A 22,912-nucleotide genomic window follows, 5' to 3' on the forward strand; every position below is an offset into this window, starting at 1 on the left:
ACCCTTTCTTGCTTATGTGTTCCCAGAGGTGCCACCATCTTGGCTAAGGGGCTCAGCTGTGTCCTGTGGTGGGTCTGTTGGAGCAGCTCAGGCTTCTCTTCACAGAGTCCACCCCTGCAGACCACTCCTTATAAATTGGAGGTAGTTAGGAAAGGTGGTCTCACGTTCCTTACCCTGAATATGTGAGTGTCTTCTTCCCAGAGCTTGTTACATGCAGTTTTCATAGAATGTCTCAAGGTGGAAGGGATCCACAAGGATCATTGAGCCCAGCTCCTGTCCCTGCATAGGACGACCCCAAAATTCACACCATGTGTCTGAGGGTGTTGTTCACTCACTTCTTAAATACTATCAGGCTTGCGGCCATAACTACCTCCTTGGGGAGCCTGTTCCAGTGCTCCACCACCCTCCTGGTGAAGAACCTTTTCCTAATGTCCAACTCTCCCCTGGCACATCTTCCTGCCATTCTGTCTGATTCTGTCATTGGTTGCCAGGGAGAAGAGATCAGTGCCTGCCCCTCCTCTTCCCCTTGTGAGGAAGCTGTAGACCACAATGAGGTCTCCACTCAGTCTCTTCCAGGCTGAACAAACCAAGTGACTTCAGCTGTTCCTCATATGGTTTCCCTTCTAAACCCTTCAGCCAACTTTGTAGCCCTCTTCTGGACTCTCTCCAGTAGCTTTATATCCTTTTTATCCTGTGGTGCCCAGAACTGCACACAGTGCTCCAGGTGAGGCTGCACCAATACAGAGCAGAGTGGGACAATCACCTCCCTTGCCCAGCTGGCAATGCTGTGCTTGATGCACCCCAGGACGCAGTTGGCCCTCTTGGCTGCCAGGGCACTGTTGGCTCATGTCCAACTTGCTGTCAAACACAATCCACAGATTCCTCTCTGCAGAGCTGCTCTCCAGCATCTCATTCCTTTATCTGTATGTATAGCCAGGGTCCCAGGTGAAAAATCTGGCACTTGCTCTTGTTGAACTTCATATGGTTGGTGATTGTCCAGTTCTCCGGCTTGTCCATATCCATCTGCAGGGCCTCTCTACCCTCAAGAGTGTCAAAAGCTTCTCCCAGTTTGCTGTCATCAGTGAACTTACTTAGTATTCCCTCAAGTCCCGCATCCAAGTCATCTATGAAGACATTAAAGGGTACTGGCCCTAAGATGGATCCCTGCGGAACCTCACTATTGACTGGTCACCGGCCTGACATAACTGCATTTACTAGAACCCTTTGAGCCCGGCCCATCAGCCAATTGCTCACCCACTGCATTGTGTTTTTATCCAGCTGTGTGCTGGATATCTTGTCCAGGAGGATACTGTGAGAGACAGTATTGAAGGCTCTACTGAAATCCAGAAAGATCACATTGACAGGTTTACCTTGTTCAACTAGTTGGCTAACCTTGTCATAAAAGAAATTTTGTTAAGCAGGATTTTCCCCTCATGAACCCATGTTGGCTGGGACCATGACCTTGTTGTCTTTCAGGTGTTTTTCTATACTTCCCAGAACAATCTTCTCTGATTTTTGCCAGGCACAGAATTAAGGCTGACAGGCCTGTAGTTGCGAGGGTCATGCCTGTTGCTCTTATTGAAGATTGGGACGTTTGCCAGCTTCCAGTCATCTGGCACCTCTCCACATTCCCAGGAGTGTTGAAAAATAATGGAGGACTGGCTATGACGTCAGCCAGCTCTTGAAGTACCCTTGGATGAATCCCATCAGGCCACATTGACTTATAGGGGTCTAGTTGCAGCAGCAAATTATGGACAAGTTCTAGATTGATTGGGATTCTATCATTCTCACAGCTTTGGTTCTCTAGCCCAGAGTTCTGGAGGCCACAGAGCCCATTTTCAGTGTCAAAGACAGAAGCAAAAAAAGCATTAAACGTCTCTGCTTTGTCTATGTCCTTGTTTATGAGGTGGCCATGCTTATCAAGTAATGGGCCAATGTTATACCTGGCTTGTGTTTTGCCATTAATGTATTTATTATAAAAGAGTCCTTTTTACTGGCCAGCTTCAACTCTAATTGAGATTTGGCCATGCAAATTTCCTCCCTACAGTAGTGAGCAGCATCTCTGTAGTCCTGCCATGATGCCTGACCCTGCTTCCACTGACCATCTACTCTATTTTTTCATTGTAGTTCTAGAAGAAGATCCCTGCTCGCACAAGCTGGATTTTTGCCTTGCCTGCTTGACTTTCAAAATTTTGGAATTGCCTACTTTTGTGCTTTTAGGAGGTTGTACTTAAAAAGCAACCAACACTGACAGACCCCAACACTTTCAAAAGCTTTTTCTCAAGGTACCTTACTAAGTAGTTCTCTGAGCAACCTCAAGTCTGCTCTCCTCATATCCAGAGCTGAGATCTTGCTGGCAGTCTTCCTCCTGTTAACATAGATTTTAAACCTGACTGTGTTGTGGTCGCTGTGGCCAAGGGAGACACCAATGGCCACTTCACCCACGAGACCCCCTCTGCTAGTGAGGCACAGATCTAGGAAGGCACCTTTCCTAATTTGTTCCCTCGGTACCTGCACCAAGCAGTTATCATGCAGATGCTTTAGGAATCTTCTGGACCTGTTGCTGCCAGCTGTATGATATTCCCAGTTGACATCTGGCAAGTTGAAGTCCCCCATAAGCACAAGTGCAGATGACTTAGAGGCTTTGCTTAGTTCCTTAAAGAATAACTCATCAGTGGTGTCATTCTGGCTGGATGGCCTATAGTGGACTCCCATGACAATATCCACTTTGTCTGACCCTTAATCCTTACCCAGAAGCTCTCAACTTTGCCATCACCAACTGCCAGCTCCATGCACTCCAGCCCCTCTGCTACATACAGTGCCACCCCCACACCTCTCCTGTACTGACTGTCCCTTCTGAATAGCCCGTAGCCATCTGTCATGGCACATCAGTCACAGGACTCAACCCACCAGCTTTCACTAATGCAGATTATATCATGTTCCTGGGACTGGGTCAGGGCTTCTAGTTCATCTTGCTTTTTCCACATGCTGTGTGTATTAGTGCAGAAGCACTTCAGGTGTGGTTGATGGTGTTCATCACCTCATGGTGTAGTGTGAAGAATCTCAGTAGCTCACAGCTCCTTAAGTTTTGGTGTGCGATCCTATTTGTTGTCATTGACAAGCTTGGTACTGTCCTCTTCCCCTTTCCAATCTAGTTTAAAGCTTTATCAAACAGCCCTGCTAGTTCCTGAGCAAAAACCCTTTTTGCCTTCTGAGAGAGGTCCAGCCCAGAGAATAGAACCAACCGATGGCTGAAAACCCAAAGTTCTGGTGATGGCACCAGCCTTGGAGCCACATGTTGATCAGCTGGGTCTGCCTGTTTCTTTCTCACATGCTACTAAAAGGATTGAAGGAACTACCTGAACTCCTGATCCTTCAACCAACTGCCCCAAGGCTCTGAAATCCCTTTCAATTGCCTTTAGGCTTCTCTTTGCTACCTGTTCACTGCCAACACGAAGAACCAATAGTGGGTAACAGTCTGAGGACCTTCCTGGCCTATGGAGTTGAGTCACATCTCTTACCCTGACCCCAGGGAGGCTGCAGTCTTCCCTGTTGGTTGGGTCTGATTGGTATATTGGACCCTCTGTTCCTTTCAGAAGGGAATAACTTACTGCAACTACCTTTCTTTTTGTCTTAATGTGAGTGATTTTGATGCATTTGTGTTTTATGTGAGGTGTAGGTTGCCTAAGTGACCCCCCCATCCCAGAAGGGTTTTCATCTGCCACATCAGCTGTCTGCCTATCCAATTCTAGGGCCTCATACATATTGCGTAGGGGTATCTGGGAAGGTGGGGCAGGCTGAGAATGGATTTGCCTGCTGCCCCAAGCAGTAACCTGTTTTGAATTGACTCTTGTTGGACAGTTGGTCTAGTTGACACTGCCTCTGGGTGATGCAGTCTGAGTGCTAGCTACAGAGAAACTGGATTAAAAAAAAAAAGATGCAGTATTTGCCTGAGATGAGTGCTTCCTCCTTGAAATTAAAGGCTAGCCAGCTGATTGCCCTTTCTACCGTGTACTTAAGCATAGTATTTCAGCTGTGGTTGATTCTGCTGAGAAGGTCCCACTTGCTGCTTCCTTTGCAATATTTTTGTTCTGTCCTATAGATACAGTAAGAGCTGTATGGTTTAGTTGTATGCTTGTATAATTGCCAGTTTTATGCCACTTTTAGTTATGATGTTGCCACTGCGTAAAGTTATCTAACAGACAATGATTTTTTTTTTTTCTGTTCAGTAGAAAATTTGATCAATACTGATCTGTGGAGCTTCATCTTAGCCAAAATCTATCTCACTCAAGAGGCAGGGACCCCCGGAGATTATCTAGTTGACCTGCTCAAAGCATGGTCAAGTAGAGCAGGCTATTGAGGACTGTGTCCTTGTTTGTTTGTTTGTTTATTTATTTATTTATTACTTCTGATGATGCAGTAAGGAATATTAGTATCTATAATGCTTTTAATATGAATCAGTGTGAGTGAAAGGACATAACTAGTAACTGGAGAAGAAAGGGCAAATCAGAGAATGTTCTCAAATGACATATTCGGAAGAATTGTGTTGAGTGAACAGAAGAAAGCTCAAACATGAGGTCATTTAAGTGATAAAAGATTTTCAAGTCAATAAAAATAAATTAGTAGTAATGGCAGTGTTCATTCAAAACAAGCTGCAGCAATGAGATATGGAGAATCTATTGCTAGAGCAGTAATAAGTGTCTAGAATTAAACTTTATTGATGGATAAGCTTCCTTCGGTAGTAAACAATTGCTAAACCTCTATAGATACCTGGAGAAAAGCTGTTTTCAGTGAATACAAGTTCAAGAATTAGAATTTTAGGGTTGTATTTCTCAATATGTATTGAAATTTTAAATTATAGAAGTTTTAATATTTCATTTCAGTTTGTATGAAAGGTAGTTCTTAAAAGAATATCTGGTCTGTTAAGGCATTTTATTCTGTAATATGAAAATGTTGAGCAGTTGTTGTTAAACAGCAAGGTAATTTAATTTTCTGTGAAAAGCTATAGTAATTTGCCAGTGAAGCTAGTAGGTGGGATGACTGTTCACTTCAGAATTGATAACTGGTTCTTAATTAGCCACACTTGCAAAAACAAGCTATTGTCAGTAACTGGACAAGTGTCCACTTTTCCGTCATAGGTATCTGTTCAGTGAGCATTTTTGAGAACAGAATTAGTTAATTTGGATATTAAAGTAGCAGGTCACCTTAATGCAAGCTGTGTCAGGAGTGTATTTCCTTCTGTGAGAATGAAATGATCTGATCAAAAGATAGCAGGACGTGTGGAAGGTCATCAGAAGAAACATGAGTGACCAGTGTAGTCTTCTGAGCACAAATTAGTTTTTGTGATGCCTGTGTTGTCAGTCAGGCTTTAGACAAGGTTAAAAAATGTCACATCATACTAAACTAACCTCTTGATTCACAGAAAATCTTGTTGTCCTGTGTGATTAAAGGTTTTCCTGTAGAGATGACAAGTTAAATAAAGAAAACCTAATGTGAAGTTGTGTGTAGGGTATAGTAAAATGCAAGTCTCTTATTCTGGAAAGCTGGGAAGTGTGATCTGATTACCACCACCATGTTCTTGCATCTTAGCTTGGTTTGAGCAGAGTTAGTAAAGAATTATACCCTGACTTCCAGTGGTTTACTGCTGTACAACTAAGCATTATAAATATGCACATTAAAGAACTTAAAGCAGTTGTAGATTGGCTTGCCCATGATCTCAGTGTTTCAACTTCAAGAATATTTAGCTATGCTTCATGTTTTATTCTTTCTTTAGATATTCTGTTCTGTTACCTTTGTGTCATATGTGGTCTCATCATACCTCTTCAGAATATGTAGAAGTCAGAGTATCATGTTTGTGATGCCATATTTTGATGTTAAAATCTGTTTTAATGCCCAAGTTGTACTAGAAAGAATATAGTATAAGAATAACAGTTCCAGGAAGGCATTGTATCTGTGCAGTATATTGTGCATTGTACTCCATTGTTTCAGATTTTTCTGATAAAAGTGTATTGGATGTATGTGAGGTTGTACTATTCATAGTGAAATTACTGCTGTACATAGTAGGCTACTCCTGCTTTGCTCTGAGTCAGGGAGGTGATGAACTTCACTGGTCTTAAATCAGCAGTTATAAAACACTGGATTCCCGTAGTGTGTTCTCAAGCTTGGTTTTCTCATAGTTAATTCCTTAAGTGGTTGTAAATTTCCCAATATCCCTGTAAAAACAAATAAATAATTGAAAACAAGTTTGTGATAGCAGAGATCATAAGCCACAGTTATTTCTAGCTTAAAAATCAATACTAATATTAATTCAATGCCCACTTAACATTTGAGGATCGCACATAGAACAGCAAATTCCTAAACTAATGAAGAATAGACGCTTTTGGATACTTTGTTTATAGCTGGTGACACCCCTGCCTAACAGATAGCTGGGTCAATACTTATTGAAGTAAATACATACTGTTTTTCCTGTGGTTTCAGAGGCAGGGAGATGAGGTTTAAGTGTGGAGAAAGGGATGAAAATTGTAATATACCTACAGAACACTTTGGCGGCTGATTTGTGCATTTTATTCTTACATTTTCTTTCACATGCAGCAGAGAACTCTGTTGTAATACAGACTTGGCAGACATTTGTTGCAGAGCATTTGATGTGCTGTCTTTGCAACTGTAAGATCCAAGTATAAGTAGAGTTAGTGTATGAAGTGGTGGAGGGGTTATTTAATTTGCTTCAAACTGTTTCCTCAAGTAATATATTTTCTGGGATTTGGTGTCAATATTCAGAAAGTAATGTTGCAAAGCTGTGAGAAATTAAAAGCCGTGATGAAGTAATCAAAACATGCAAAGCATCAAAATGTCACTTTTTTGGTAAGGATGGCTGGGTTAGCTTTCCAAACTCTAGGTCTTAGTGTCTTAGAGCACCACAAAATGTACTGGTTTTGCTGAAATATCACCTGTCCCTGTGGCAGTGACTGTTGTCATAGCATTGAAGAGGTGCTTACATTCAAAAGCTGTCCTGCTTCACTGTGACTTTCTGCAAGCTGTACTCAAAGGGAATGCTCAGAGCTGGTATGCAGCTTTGAGTGTTTCATACCTACGACATATCCTGAGGATGGCTCACTTCATACTGTGTGTGAGTGAGAAAGGGGGAAATAACTTACAAGTGGCAGGGGTGGCAGTTATATTCCTATGTTGGATGTGACACTTCTAGAAATTAGTGGAAGCACCTTTGTATCCTTTTGAATGGATCTGTTTCATTGTCTGTTTTCAATTGGCATGGTAGTTTTGCTTTGCACATAGAAAAGCTGCTTTTATTTGTGGAGCTGGTGATTCTTAATCTTTTCCCAGAAGAGACCACTCTTCCTCTATCCTGCTCCTTAGTTGCATGCATTCATTCATGTATTGAACCTAAAAAGGCTACTAGTTTGTCAAGAGCTCCCTTTGTCACTGGGACCTGGGGTAGGCAAACCTGCAGTTTGAAGTGACCTGGCTCTACCTGTGTAGCAGCCAAACTGCAGAGTGATATAGAGCAGCATTTCATGAAGCACTGCTGCTTTCTGGTTCCCCACTGTGTTGTCAGGAACACCAGTGTGCCATGAAGCCATCCTTTAGCTAGTCATTTCACCAAGGAGACCTAGGCTGTTAAATTCATAGTGGTGCCTGTGCATGAAAATATTTTATCTATGAAATGCATGGGATATTTCAAATACAAATGAAGGAATTATAGTAGTAAAACCCTCTGAGTCTTTAAGATTGCATGACTGTGTAATAGAGATATGTAAGCAAGCCACGTATTTAGCCATTATAGCTGACAGTGTGGTACTCTGTTCTATTGGTATTGGCAAAATAGCCATTATTGTGATGGTTTTCCTAAAATACTTATATTTTCTTTTCTAGGGAATTTGACACCAGAGCCACCTAAAATACCATCTTCTACAAGCCACCCAGATCTCTTAGGTGGATGGGATTCTTGGGCAGATTCCTCAGCAACGATTGATGTGGCATCCCCACAACTGAAGCCTCTTTTTGAAGGTGTGAAATGAAATTCTTCCATTAGGGGGAATAAGGAATACTCCAGACTTAGTCAGTTTAATCACCTGAAAGTGCTTTTTTGCTTTGCTTTTGCTTTTCCTGCTTTTTTGCTTTGTTGCTTAAAGGACTCCATGTTCTTGTGCATAGAAGCTCCTTTAGTAAGGCACTTGTGTAGTTTTCCAGAACAAATTCAAGGCAGAGAAACTAAATTGTTTCAGTTGTCTACAGTAATGGTGATTCTTGTAATGGTAAAAGATGTCATGGCACAGAATGCTGTGGAGGTTTACACTCTTTTATTCATTCCCTCAATTTCCAAATACACTAAGTACATTATACATTTTCGTATTATACAGTTCAAGCTTCTACCACAAGGAACCAGTCCAGTGTGTCTTCAGGTCAGTCTTTCAGCCAGACTAGATCTCAGAATTTTGATCCTTTTGCTGATCTTGCCAACCTTGGATCTGGTCTTCCAGGTATGGTCTTAGTTTTCAGAGATTATACTTAATGCCTCTGTGGTGTGATTTGCTTCTTGTACCAATAAATGTAACAGATGATAGCTTATATAAAGTACTTCATTTTAATTGTTAACAAAAGCTTGAGACTGTTGCTCATGGCAGACCGGTGTCAGGAAAACACCTAATCTTTACAGAGATTGTGTGAAACATCCAGAATAATTCAAGGTGTTTCAAAAATATGGACCCAATTTCAAAGCACCCTGGATGGAAATTTGGTCCATCTTTTTGAAACACCCTGTATTTCAGACGATAACCACAGCTGTGATTGAGGAACAGTATATATACCTCATGCTTCAGAATCTAGTTGAAAAGGTAAGTGAAACCAGGTGTTTGCAGATTCAGTAACTGAGCCTGAGGTTTCTTATCTAGCATTGATTGATACTGTGCTCTGAAGAACATAAAATGAAAGCTAGATTAAATTACTTGTTAGATCCAAAGTGACAGCTGTTTTCCTTTTAATTCAGTGCTTTTCTTTGAATTCAGTAGGACTTAATAGCTCTACTACTCACATTTGTCATGTTTGTCATGATTTGTTGTGCAAGATAAGTACAAACCAAGTCCATACGTGTACACAAATGTCAGTTTGCAGTGGTGTGCACAATAAGTTATGGAAGATGGGACACATTGCAGAGTAATACTTGTCCCAGGATGTTATGTTCACCCCAAACTCAGAAATTAGCCCTGCAGCATTCTCAAACAGCAGAAAAACAATGAGTAATAAAAAGAACTGAGGTCCTTGCATTTCAGAACCACACTGCCATAGCAAGTGGCTGATTTGTAGCTGTGAAATGTGACTACCTACTGAGAGTCCAAGGAACAATTTGGAATGACCTGTAGTTGCTGAGTTGCAGAAATGTTTCTCCCTTAGCTTGCAACTGACAGAGGTTTTATTCTGTTGCCTTTGCAGTTAGCATTGTGTATTGAATTGAGTTACCCTTTCAGTAGAATTATCTTATAGAAACACAAGTAATATACAATGTTTGGCTTCTTTATGTTGCCTGTGCATAATTACTTGCAAAATTCTAGTATTAAAGCAGCAGCAATAAGGCTGCTCTGCAGTAAATTAATTACAAAATTTTCTAATTTAATAATTCAGGGTACTATGGACTTGTTAAATCTATAGATAGTGTGACAGGAAAAAACTCTATCTTTGACTTGGAGATGCAGGTATAACACACACTGAACCAGTGGAAGACATTTTACTGATTTTAGTAGGATTTAGATCAACACATTAGTCTTTCAGTTAACTTCCAATGGGAGAAATGACTGCATTAAAAAGTAGCCAGATGTCACTGTGCTAGTTAACCTTAGACTTTAACTGAACTTTCAGGGACTTATAGGAACTGGAGTTTAGACTTGATGTTGTATTTTTCATAGGTGCTTTTTGGCCTTCACATGCAAGTCATTATTCTGGAAGATGAGTTATGAGAATGAAAGCTACTTAATTGGGCATGCTATATAAAGAGAAGAGAAAAGAAACAATAGCTTAGTACTTAATAGTTGTGTATTAGGCTAGTGGTAGGAAACCAGTAGTGTTCTCTGGTAGCTGGTGGTCTCACATACCTCATTGCTAGGAATGATCTTGTACCATAAATTAGGATTGTGGTGTTGAAAAGTTGCTGCTGATAGTGAGGCATTGGCTTGTCCTACAGGAAGAATTGGTTGGTCTTGAAGGCTGAAATAATGAATGTAGAATGTTTCAAAAGAGTAGTTGAATAAGAATTTTTCAGTATGTAAGGTCATGTACTCTGATGAGTAACAGGGATTTCTTGTGTAAATTTCACAAGTTAAAAGTGACTGAAACTGAGTTGACTAGGCAATTGGGTGCTTTAATGAGAAAACAGTGCAATCCTCTGTTTGTATCAGGTGTTGTATTGCAATACTAGGTTTTATCAGATGTGGTATTTAGAGATATAGTATGGTATCTTGTACATGGCCCTGCGGAGACATCCTCTTGTATAAGCTGTTATAACTACAAGCAACAGCTACAAAAGAGAGCTATGGGAAGAGATGAGGTTTGGGGAGCCAGTTTTGAAAGAGGAAACTGTTTATATTTCTATATATATACAGACAAGTTTGTTATTTCTGAGGCTTTAGGATGAGTAAAAGGAAAGGGAAATAGCAACAAGAACAAGTAAGCTTAAACTTGCTTGGGATATGTTTGAGCTGAAAGTTAGGTTCTGATCAGCAAGAGCTGATGAATAACATTTGTGGAGATGCAAATACTAATTTGCCTTCCTCCAATACATAATTAGATGGGATAATAAGTTTGTCATGCAAGACCAAGTGATGAAAGATTTGTGGTTTCGAAGTGTCAGTTTTTCATTCGTATTATACTTTCTATCTGGCTTGAGGTGTGCAACCATATTTGACCACTGGTCTTGAAATCGTGTTCTGTGATTTTTAGGAAATTTTTCCAACATGAAGAGGTCTTAATCTGTTTTAGGATTCCATAAGTGTGGTATAAAATCTTTCTTTTCTGAAAAATCTTGATGTATCTACATTCAGTTGTCATGCTATTTTCCCTGTGATGGGTATGCCAGGCATATACAGTTCCCTGTCAAGGGAACTGAGTTTCTATGCATCTTTTGAAATGAGTCACTCAAAGGCAATTTAATGGTGGCTTGGTTTAGAATTAAAAAATACCAGGTTTATTTTCATCAGCAAGACAAACCTGAATAATGATTTTCAAAGCCTGGAGCTTTATTCTGCTCCATTTGTTTACAGGGAGTATTGTAGAGAAGAGGCCCTATGTGTTCTTCCCAAAGTGAGTAGCAGGTGAAGCTGCTAAGCAGTGTTATTTATACAGGTTTAATGAAGGGAAATGGGATACTAAAAATTGAGTCAGTATTGATAGACAGAGGCCTATAGATCACACCATATTACAACAGTATCTCCTGCAAGTTTGTCATTTTTCATTCATGTGCAACATTACCTGCCAGTGCTGCTGTGGAATGTTCTCATCTTTCTTAAACAGTTGCAAGAAAACACTAGAGACTTTGAAAGCATTCATTTGAAAGTATTCTCAATATACTACATTTCCTTGATCATATAATTAGTTTTTCAGTATCCTCTGACAGACATTGAAGTGTAATGAATTGGGAGGCACAACTATTTTCATTGAATATTTTTATGGCCTGGCTGATGAGACAAAAGTGAATACTTCTGCTAAACCTGGCAGTTGAGAACCTGAATTGTAAGAGACTGAAAGATTTTCAGTAATGGCTCTAGCTCCTGCCATCCAAGTTACTTGTTTATCCAAGTTACTCTTCATTTTGCATGCTTTTCTGTTACACTTCCTCTTGTATAGCGGTATCACAGTAAACTGTGTGGTTAGATGTCAAGAACAAACTGTCTTGCTCATATTAAACAAGTGACAGATATCCAGCTGAACAACTAATTTAGTTTTTATTGCTAGGTTCCTCCAGTGGTGGAGTTTCAAATATTGGCTTTGGTCAGAAGACTGCTCCATCTCAGAAACTGGGAAATCAGTGGCAGAAATCCACAAAATCACAAAGTGTATCATGGCAGTCCCAGACTAAATCCAGCACAGCAGCAAAACCAAATTACACGCTAAACTTCAGTGTTATTGGAGGACGAGAAGAAAGAGGAGTCAGAACGCCAAGCTTTGGTAAGTTTTCTGAAGGCATTACTTAAAATGCTTTGTGTGAAGTTAGATGCATTTTTAGCTGAAGAAGTTCTTGTACCTCATCTTTTTATTAATGTTTAGGTTGTAGCTACTAGAAATCAGAAAAGACCTTGGCAAATCTGGTGTCCTGCTTTTGCAAAGCTGCACTAGAATATCCCAGAGACAAGCTGACCTTGGCTCCAATATTTGCAAGTTCAATCATAAAGTCTCAAGGCTATATTCATTCACACACATGGGTACTGGTTTTGTATCACTGAGTTAGAAAGCTGAATTTGAACTGTCCAGGGAGAGATGGTTGCTAGTGTTGATTCATGCTAAGTTCTCTTGCAATACACAGGTAAAAGGATGCAATATTTTTTTTTTTTCTAGCTGAAGAATAGAAGCTAGTCTTAAAGACTGAGATTTAACTTACTGGAAATTCTTGTGTTTCAAACATGGATGGGTATGGGAACAGGTGGAATCATTCTTGGAATCAGTCCCTTAAGATATTCTTATTGAATAGGCAATTTGCCTACTTGCATGGGCATGGCCCCTTCTGCATTAACCTTCTTGGAAAATCTTATTTTCTTGACATGTCAGTATTAGCATAATGCCTTCCTTTAGATTGGTTATAAGTTAACAGCAGGTAGTTCTCTTAAGCTGAAATTATTCCGTTGATCTGTATCTGGAAAGAGGTGACAAGATGGAGAGCCAGTGTGTTTAAGTTGTGAACACAGGAAAGTCTATTTGGAGAACAAGGACAAAAATTCACTAGCAGGTTGAAATGCTTAAATGGGGCAAGGGATGTTGTGATTTCTCATTGTTGAAAACAGGTGGACCTCAGCTAGACAAGGACCTGAGAAATTTATGCAGTTGTCCCTGTTTTGAGTAGGGATTGGCCTAGATGACATCCAGAGGCCTCTTCAGAATTCAGTTATTCTACAGCTCTCTAAAATTTTTTTGTTCTATAATGAATATTCTTGTTTATATTTTATTCCTTTATTATTCTGCTGAAGTTTCAACATACTGAAATGTTGACTACATGCTTTTGACTAGAGTATTGAGTATATGGTCACTTGAAAAACTGCTGCACAGCAGTTAGAATTACCTTATAGTGGAAAAATTGAACCATTTCCAAAATCATGAATAGGTAGATGTGTACTCCCTCAGATCCACAAAATCTTTGAAAAAAGAGGACATGGAAATATTTAGTCACATGTATACACGTAAGGTTATCAGTTCTGCTGAACTGAAAGCTTGTCAGTGATCCCTTTCATTCTGATCCTTCTTTTAATCTTGTGGAGTTTAACAAGGCACTGAAAGATATTTATCATGGTAGCGAGGAACATTATGCAGGTGTATCTAAGTGCAGTACATTTCCCCCATTAATGCATTCTTCTATGTAACTTTTCATGTACTGTTTTTCTCCTTTCATAGGTCAAAAGCCCAAAGTTTCAGAAAATGACTTTGAGGATCTCTTATCTAATCAAGGATTTTCAGCTAAATCTGATAAAAAGGGACCAAAAACCATTGCTGAGATGAGAAAGCAAGAAATGTCTAAAGATATGGACCCCTTGAAGCTCAAGGTTTGTTTAACACTGGTTTTGATTTAAGTGGAAGCCTGAGCTTAGAATATGCTGATAACAGAGAAGTGGATACAATGGCTAATAGAGCAAACTGATAAAGAATGAAATTTTTTTGTATTTAAATTATATGACTGTAGGTTCATTAGTATGAATAATAGCCAGTTGGCAGTGAAGCAGCAGTTGCAATAGCACAAAAAGTGTGTGGATCAAAAGCAAGTTCCTGTTTCTTTCAGCTGAGCTTGGGGAATTTTAAGGACCTGTTTTCTTGTCAGAGTCAATTTCTTGAAGCCAGAACTGTTCTTTAGTGTTTGCAAAGGTCTCCTTAGAAAAGATGGATTTTTCTGATAATACAAAATTACACTTCAAAAAACAGGCAAGTGAGAATAGCTGTTGTTAGAATGCCCACTTCATTACATTTACTACTTAACAAGTGCTACTACTGTCCTAAGAAGTTACTAAAAGATGTAATTCTGGAGGTGGGCTGTAGAACTAGTCTGTGGGGTGTTACCTGATGTTCAGATTTTATGTGTTACTCATTGATAACATCACTGATAACATTGATAAAGCTTTGTAGTCTTTATGATCCTTTAGAAAAGTTTATAAAAGAACTTTAGAGATGTGCTGAAATTTGTTGTCACAAAGTGTCTTACCTGAAGAGAGTGTGCATAGCTTGCATGGGTACATTTTAACAAAACCCACCATAAATGGAAAGAAATACAGATTTTTATTTACCATAATTGTTGCTGATAGAGGGCAGAGATTTTCATATTGCATAACAGTGGTTAGTTAACACACTATCACTATAGCAGTGACTTGAATATTGCTATTTAAAGTCTGTGAAATAGCCACTAATTCTAATCAACTTTCATGGGGATAGCTGAAATAACACTTTAGTTTGTGCAACTCTGCAGGCTGCTTAAGTAAACGGTAACCATTAATATGTCATCTTGATTTGTACAGAAGTTTCAGAATTTTAGTAAATTACTCTTGTGCACTGACATGGAGTTAATGTAATTGTAATAGATGTTTTTAATTACTCCTGTCAATCCTATTTAATTTTACAGGGTTTTGTAATATGCAACTGTCTCAGTAATCTGTCTTGCAATGACTGAATTTCTGCAATAAACTAATAATGAGCTACTCTCTAGTGACAGATGCAAAATATCATTTTTGGGCTGCTAATGATCTGCATGCCAGAAGGAATAATGTAGCAACAGTTGGATTTAGGAGGGGTGACTGCAGCAAGTTATTTGTACCTGAGTTGTAATCTTGTAATCCTGTACAGAGTAAAGGTTATGTCTGTAGACTGAGAATGCTTGCAGTGCTGCATTAAGTTCAATACATTCTGTTTTTCCCAGATTCTTGAATGGATTGAAGGAAAGGAGAGAAATATCAGAGCATTAATATCCACTCTTCATACAGTGCTTTGGGAAGGGGAAAATAAGTGGAAACCAGTCAGCATGGCAGATCTAGTAACTCCTGAACAAGTGAAGAAATACTACAGGAAAGCAGTGCTTGTAGTTCATCCAGATAAGGTGAGAGTGTTCCTCTGATCTTCTTTCCTTTAGAAGGAATACAAACTGCTTTTAGCACACCTTATTTATTAGTCACTGACAGATGCTGCAGCCTTGCTTTTCTTAATCAGCACCCTACATGCTCTTCACTTTGCTTCCATTGTCTTTCAGTGTCTGTCTGAATTTGGTGTCTTGCATCCAGGTAGTACAGAATTTTTCTTGTCATCCTGGCACAGCATAAAATTCAACAGATTAATGTTAATAAACAAAAGATCCTATGATGGCTGTACTGAGCATCAAAGTTGGTTATGCTGGGTTCTGACTGCTGGCAGGTTTAATGCTGATTAGTGGAATCGGCTTTGTTTCGAACAGCTGATATGTTAGGTCTTTTAAGGACTATTCACCAATACATGGAGACTCAGAGGCTGCCATGGCAAAACTGATGGGAAAAACCTGCTGAACCTCATTTATTAAACAAATCTATTAGGAACTATACTCCAGTAAAGTTTACTTTTTAAAGAAATTAGTAGTTGAAAAGTACTTGATGAATATGACATTCTAGTTGCCTTTTAAAAATACATAATGCATTTAATTGCTGTTTGTTAGTGTCCCAATGTATGGGGGTAGCTTCTTGTTCTGAGTCAATGCTCTAGCCTGTATTGTAGTTATAAAGATAAGCATTGAATATACCTGGTTTGAGTTTTCAGGTTTGCCTTCACTGGTAGTTCAGGAAGCAATAATCTAAGTCCTGTGTCGTCTTCTATTCATGACAGAGGAACAAGACATTGTTCGTTCTTTTCTTCCCCTGTCTTTTGCTGTTCTTGGCCATGTGGCTTCCTCCACCCTTATGGTGTGGTGTTTTCTGTAAGCCCTTTAATGCTGCATCAGTGTCAGAACACAGATCTTGTTGAGGCATTGTCGTCTTTCTTGGTTTTGGTGTGGTTTGGGTTTTTTGCTTTGTTTATTTGTGGTTTTGTTTTTGGTGGTGGGTTTGTTTTTTTTTTTTCCTCTCTCCTGCCACATAGAGTTAAAGCAGTACCTAAAAGGGTTTGTAAAGTACTGCAGCTGGCGAAGGCCAAGCAGTAGGAGAAGGGGAAATATAATGGAAGGGGCTATGGGGCTTCCCATTTGTCTTGGAAAGAACCTGTAAAAATGACTTATCTGGGACTGGATCTTTACTAACCATGGGGGGCTGGGTTGGCCCAGAGGCAGAGCTGCTGTGAAATAGAGAACTAGGAGCATGCTGTCTTCATTTGAGTATGGAGGCAAACGTGCAGGAAGCTATGTCACTCACAATTAGCAACAGATTTTTCTCCAGGAAATCCTGTCCAAAAGATCCCTGCTTAAATTTTATTCTTGTACACTACTGCAAGGTCTGTCAGAAAGCAATTCTGAAAATGATTAGATCTGATCATTAACTAATTTTAAATAAAATATTTATGTAAAGAACAGCTTGAAAAACTGTTTCTAAGTTTTAGCCATTTATGAATTACAGTAAAAGTCTGAAGAAATGTAAAGAAACAAAGGCTTTGGTGTTGTTTAAAATGCTCCTGGCAAACTTTGGATAAGGCTGGAGAGAACTGGGTGTCTGCAAAACTCACACAGCAGTCTCAAGTTGTTGAATAAGATTGCAAATATAAAAGGGGTGAGATCTTTAAGTCATGTAATTCCTAATATTTTTACGCTTCTAATAGGTTCTGTTTGTTTTCAGGCCACAGGACAACCTTATGAACAATATGCCAAAATGATCTTCATGGAATTGAGTGATGCATGGTCAGAGTTTGAAAACCAGGGATCAAAGCCGCTTTTCTAAAACTTTACCTTTTACAGAACTACTTCAGGAAACTGGAGCTGAGCATTTTCCAAGCTGAAGTGCTTTTTTTCCATGATGTCAGCACAGCTTCTAATCATGCACTTAAATGTGGTGATGTATTTTAGAAGATGTAGAGTACAAAGCATTACACAGACGCATTAGGAAAACAGCTGCTCAGTACTTGAAGAAATCACAGTCTGGAAGTAAAGATTTCCTTTCAGTTTTGTACATGGTAAAATAGAATTTTAGTGAAGCTCCATGATTTCTGACATACTAGTATTAATTATAAATCATTCAAATTTTCCTGATCTTTGTTTTACCTCTACCTTCCCCATTTTTCTGTTACTTTCAGTAGTCTTGTGATTAAATTTTGATGTTTCATGTCTGTCACCTTATTTGAAGTGCTTTAGTTATCAGCAGTGAATGTGCTTGGCTTATCTCAATCCTGAAGGTGTATATTTTCATCTGTATTTTATGTAATCCATCTGATAATCATTCTGTAAATAATGCTTTCTGACAATACCTGTGTTCTTTACAATAAATTAAGAGTTATTTCAGATCTTTTTGCCTAAACGTTGGAAAGTCAGACAGAGTTGGTTTTTTTCTACATATAATGAATCTAGAAACAAATCTTGACTTCAAGGACTGCATGTTCCTGCTGTTTTGTTATTTATTATGAACATTTGGAAGGCAGTACTCTGACCAGTGCTTTTTTCCTAGTTCTTTAAATGGTGTCTTACTTCCAAATTCAGTGGAACATTCCTTCCATTGGACTTCAGATACTCTGATAGAAATAATGTTATTCTGAAACTTGAAGTGTAAGCAAAAAAACATTTTAGTCTGCTTTGATTTGTCTGACTAAATACTATGTTACTCCTTATCATCTGGAGAGCATTTGAAGTGCTTTAACACATTTTGCTGCATGTCTGAACTTCTGTATTTCTGAGATATGCATGACATCATGGTGTGTATTGGTAGACTGCATTTCTGCTCACTAACCTTTCAGGCGCTGGCTTTTGCAAGATGGGCAGGCACACACCTTGATAACAAAACTTGCCCTGTTTTCTCATCTCCGTTCAGAAGGCTGTTTTTCACTTGTGCTTGGGTGAATTAATGCAAATGACCAATGACTTACACTCTGTGCAATAACAAAATGCAATTTTCCTATCAAGTTTGAAAATGTTGAAAACTAGTATTGTGGTATTAAAGCTTTGGCAGAAGTCTCTTGATACAGTACAGTTGAGCATTCAAGGGGATATTTTTATAATCTTGCTGTTTCATACATTTCGCATGCTTAACTGTGAGGGAAACTGTACTATTATCAGAGGTAACTGTTCAGCTGAGCAACATCTGAGCAGAAAACATGGGATTCTCATGCCACTTGAACAGGGTGTTAGATGAGGTTATCCACTGCCACATGAGCCTGAGAGTTGATGGGTTAAAGACTTGTGAACACAGGTTGAAATTTATAACTTCTAAGCTCACATCTAACAGCTACTTGTTAACCTGTGTGAAAAGGTTTTCTGTGCATATATTCACAAATATATTCAGCTACTGTGATTTTGTTTAAGATGCCAGGATCAGTTATGGATCAGGAAGGTTATATATTATTCATAGCTGCAGTTGTATTTCAGTTACTGCATTGAAGCAGTCTTAAACCTCAATGCGTTTCTTCATAAAAACAGGTAACTTGCTGTCTGATTTAGAGTAAGAGCTAATCTTTTTTCCTTCAGACACTTCATTAACTCTCTGTATGTGTGGTCTGCATCCATCAAAATTAAAGGACAGATCTGTTGAAGATCTGCATGGCTTTTTACAGTGCTATGGCAGATGATATCTAGTAGTAGGTTTAAAAAGACTTACACGGATATATAGTGACTGTGACTCCTATAAACAGCTGAGAGATAAAGCATTTCTGCGGGAGCTGCTTTTAGTAAGGAAGGGCTACTTTAAAAACCCATGTTCTTTTCAGCACATACAGGCAACTTAATTCTGAGGGACACATTTTTAATTGCTCTTTTCATGAAATATGTGCATAAAAATTAAAATTTAAAATAGGGGGAAGATAACAAGCACACAAAGCAGAGTAAGATAATATTTTCTGGATGATCTCTACTTTTCTGTATTTATTTCTGTATTCTTGTTTGCAAAATTTCTTTAACAGAAACAGGACTAGACTAGAATCTTAGCTGTGATTTTAAGTGAGCAGGGAAACACGAGTGCAAATGTTTTATCTGGAACTAAAGATCTCTTGAGACTGACTCCCCTGTCTTGGGAGAATTCACAGCCAAACTTCATGATTTCAAGAGCCATTTGATACTTACTGTAGTGTCAGTCAAGTTGATAGGACCCTCCAACCTATTTTATGGCTTAATCAGCTCTGGTCCTCAGTGGGGGAACTGGCTGATTACTCTGTCCTGCTCCTTTCTATGTAGTTAAATTTTGGTGCTAAGAATGTGGGAGAGGCTCAGTTTGGTAAATTCTCAAATCTTTACAATGAAACTATTTGGTATTTGGGGGGTTTTGTTTTTGTTTTGGTGTAACTGTGTCATTTAGCTGCTTTGCATACAAGAATGTTCAAAAAGTAAGGCACTGTAAGCAAACTTTAAAAATTCATGTGATGAACACAAATGTAGTAAACTGAAGTTTTGTTTTCTTTAGAAGGTGAAGCAGCGTGAGGACCACTAAAGGCTTAAATATTAATTTTTTTTTTAGTTACAGGAATCTGGGAAATGGGAAGTTAAGGTAAATTTTAAATAAACATATATCAAGTCTTCATTTTTGCTTTTAAAGGAGAGGGTCAATTGGGAGAAAAATTCAAGAATATTTTTTTAATTTATCTTAAACCAGTAATAAAGAAATTGGGAATGAGGGCTTTTCAATTGTTCTCATGTTCTGTATTTCATTGTTAATTGCTTGTCTGCTTTAGGAGATAGGCCTTCATTCAAACTATTACACATTTCACTGTAGCTATATTCTTAATGTCCACAAGCTGAAGAGCTTTTAGAATAGGCTACAGAAATATAGTTTAAGCTGAGACTTTATTAAATACTGTGAATTATCTCTGGGCTTAAAATGTCTGTTTTCCATTCATGCTTATTCATTGCACAGTTAAATTCTGAAGTGTTGACATGAAGTCTTGCCCAGAAAGCTAGATGGCAAAGCTTGAGGTTGAGGTAACCAAGTGTTGCCAGTAGGTTGATGTTGTGTCTATCAAGACTTCACACATGGCACTTGAAGTTCTTTTGTGTAGCATCTCCTTGACTCTTGCAGCAAATCATGGTGCCTTTTGGCCTGTGTTTGTAGTTCCTTTCTCTGTTAGCTGACTAATAGCATGCTCTTTTTGCAGCCTACCAGGATTAAATTCTTAAAAGTGAGTAGCTTGATGTGGTTATTGCAAGAGCAAAGAAAAACAATACAGGATAAGCTAAGGGAAGGGTGGAGAAAGGCATCCAGACTCTAACCTACATGTCAAATGTTTTCTAATTCCCTCTTCATTGACCTATCCCTGCCTACTTCTGCTAGAAACAGGTCTAGAGTAGTAGAAAGAACCCTGTTTGTAGCCTACTTTTCCAGCCCTTTTAGAAGTGCTACTGACTGGCTATAGACAGTACCAAGTGTTTATCCTTTTTTTTGCAGAAGCTGCTACAAAACAGGGCTTATAGAATGCTAGCACGGTTTTCCGCTAGTTATTTCTGAACTAAGTTGCTTGTGTTACATTGCAGTTAGATCTAGAGAGTCAGGCAACTTTTAAAATAGACATCTGTGAAGAAGAATTCATGTTAAGAGTGTGTGTGGTTAAAACCTGCCAAATGGAGAAGAGAGTGGTGTTTTGACTATGTTGGAGGAAATCGGTGTCTAAGTTTGGGCACACCTGTTTTGTGTTGCCTGGTGCTTTCTGATTTCCTTGAACTTAACAGCAGGGAACAGAAAATGAGCAGTTAAGCCCTTGCATTCATATTACACCATGGGGTTATGCTCAGTAGTGTTAGCAGGTAGTTATTCCCAGACATCAAGCCTGGGAGGAAAAGTTCCTCTGTGTTGCCACTTGGGTGCAGTTCAGGTAGTTTGCCAATAAATGGTAGCTTCCTTCAGCAAATACAGAATGGACAACTTAGAACAGGGCCGATGAAGTACATTTCCTTGAAACAGTGGCAGAGTCCTTGGCATTGAACCTGTAAGGGTAACTAGTGCTCATGAAAAATGCCTTGTTTACCTCTATTTCCTTCCTACTTTGAGGAAGTTCCTCTGGTATTGTCTTGTCAAGCACGGAGTAACAGTTCCTGAATGCAGGCTACGTCTCAAAGCCACATGCACAGGATTAATATTTTGCAAAAACCAAAGCAGAGTTTGAGTGTAACTGAAATCTTGTCTGGCTTTGGGACTGCTGGGCTATGTGCACTGTTCCACCTCCCAAGGCCAGACTGCCGTTTCCCCAGCAGTGGCAGTATGTTTGCATAGTTGTTGTCCATTGCATTCTCTGCTGCTCACCAGAATATTTCAAGGGTAGAGTAAATGTGGAAACCTTGTTGTTCCCAAGCTGTGTCCTTAAATGCCTAACCATCATGTTTTAAGGAATGCTTTGTAAAAAAGTTCAAATCAGTCTTGTACAGTTGCTTGTGTTTTTTGATTCAGTTGATATTTTCTGTCAAAACTTGCAGGTGATTGACCTGTGAAAGCTGTAAAAGGAATGTATCAAGATTGTGACCTTGATGAATCTTGCAATGTTTGCTTGCTTGCTTGGGTGAGCTTATTGTAGACTGCCATTTAGACTGCGTTAAACTTGTAACATGCTCCAAAAATACAAATTCAGTCATTTTTATGAGGGATACATGTTCTCTTAGAAGCTTTTTACTATCAAAAGGGGATTAAGAGGCATTGTGAGAACTCACAAAACTCTTTAGTGGAATGTACTGTATATTTGCAATGTAGACTTCTAGAAAGCAGTTGTCATCTCTGATAAGGACTTAGCTTGCTTTTTTTTTTTTTATTTGCCTGTAGTTGTGATTGTACTTTCTATACCTGTGATTTTTCTGGTTTGGGGTGTGTGGAAGGACAGAATTGATACTCAAATCTTATTTTTGCCATCTTTCAGAAAATGCAATGTACTGAGTAATTTTGCTACTAGTGAAATTAAGATTATACCTGTATGTATATAAAGGTAATATAGCCAAATTAAGCCTTGTTTAAAAGTACATTTAATGTTTAGCACAATGTCCTTGAACAGAATATTTTGCTTTGAAATGTAACACGACTTAACCAGTGATCATTAAAACAAACAATTACTTTGCATGTGTCTTTCTTCAGCAAAGGGAGAAATTGAATACCCAAAGCATTTCTACTACCTCTTTCAGAACAATATGCAGGTGTTAGAGAAATGGTTCTAATTAGTGTATTGAGGTTGACTGAACCTCCTGGAAAGCAAATGTCTCTTCAGAAATGTGGCTTGTGTTGGAGAGGAGTCCCTACAGCGCACTCTGGGGTTTGGCACCTAAACTTCTTGGACTGCTGCCTGTATTGGGCTGTATGGGGTTCGTGCACAGGACCTGGTGCAATGCAAAGCCATCCTGTCCCTCAAGGGAAGCTGTTGTATAGGTGTGTGACAGTAAATGAAGAGAAGGAAACAAAAGCAGGAACAAGTGAACAAGACTGAGGCAGGAGGGAGGAATGACCAGCCTGTAGGGAGAGTGGGATGTATGGTGATGAAGGATGGCAGACCTGGGAGATCTGTGAAGCAATGCTGGAGGAGTCATCACTGGTGGGACAGGACTAACTTGGTGTCCAGAAGCACCTTTTGACTCCATGCTCTCAAATAAGAATGGGGGAAGCTA

General features: G+C 39.1%; 1 protein-coding gene across 3 annotated transcripts in view; it reads left to right on the plus strand.

Annotated features, from left to right (window-relative positions):
* GAK (cyclin G associated kinase) overlaps positions 1-22,356 on the plus strand; it is a 77,925-nt gene extending 55,569 nt beyond the window's left edge. Inside the window, exons 23-28 of one of the 3 annotated variants that reach the window (XM_082075708.1) lie at positions 7,891-8,025; positions 8,379-8,498; positions 11,959-12,171; positions 13,606-13,754; positions 15,113-15,289; positions 16,980-22,356. In XM_082075708.1, the coding sequence (XP_081931834.1) occupies positions 7,891-8,025; positions 8,379-8,498; positions 11,959-12,171; positions 13,606-13,754; positions 15,113-15,289; positions 16,980-17,081 (896 nt within the window). In that variant the 3' untranslated portion in view covers positions 17,082-22,356. Of the gene's footprint in view, positions 1-7,890; positions 8,026-8,378; positions 8,499-11,958; positions 12,172-13,605; positions 13,755-15,112; positions 15,290-16,979 lie in introns of those variants that run through there. The other 2 variants (XM_082075709.1, XM_082075710.1) reach the window with 2 other exon arrangements.
* Positions 22,357-22,912: the final 556 nt, after the last annotated feature.

This window comes from Streptopelia decaocto (assembly GCF_964273445.1).
Source record: "Streptopelia decaocto genome assembly, chromosome: Z".
Lineage (NCBI taxonomy): Eukaryota > Metazoa > Chordata > Aves > Columbiformes > Columbidae > Streptopelia > Streptopelia decaocto.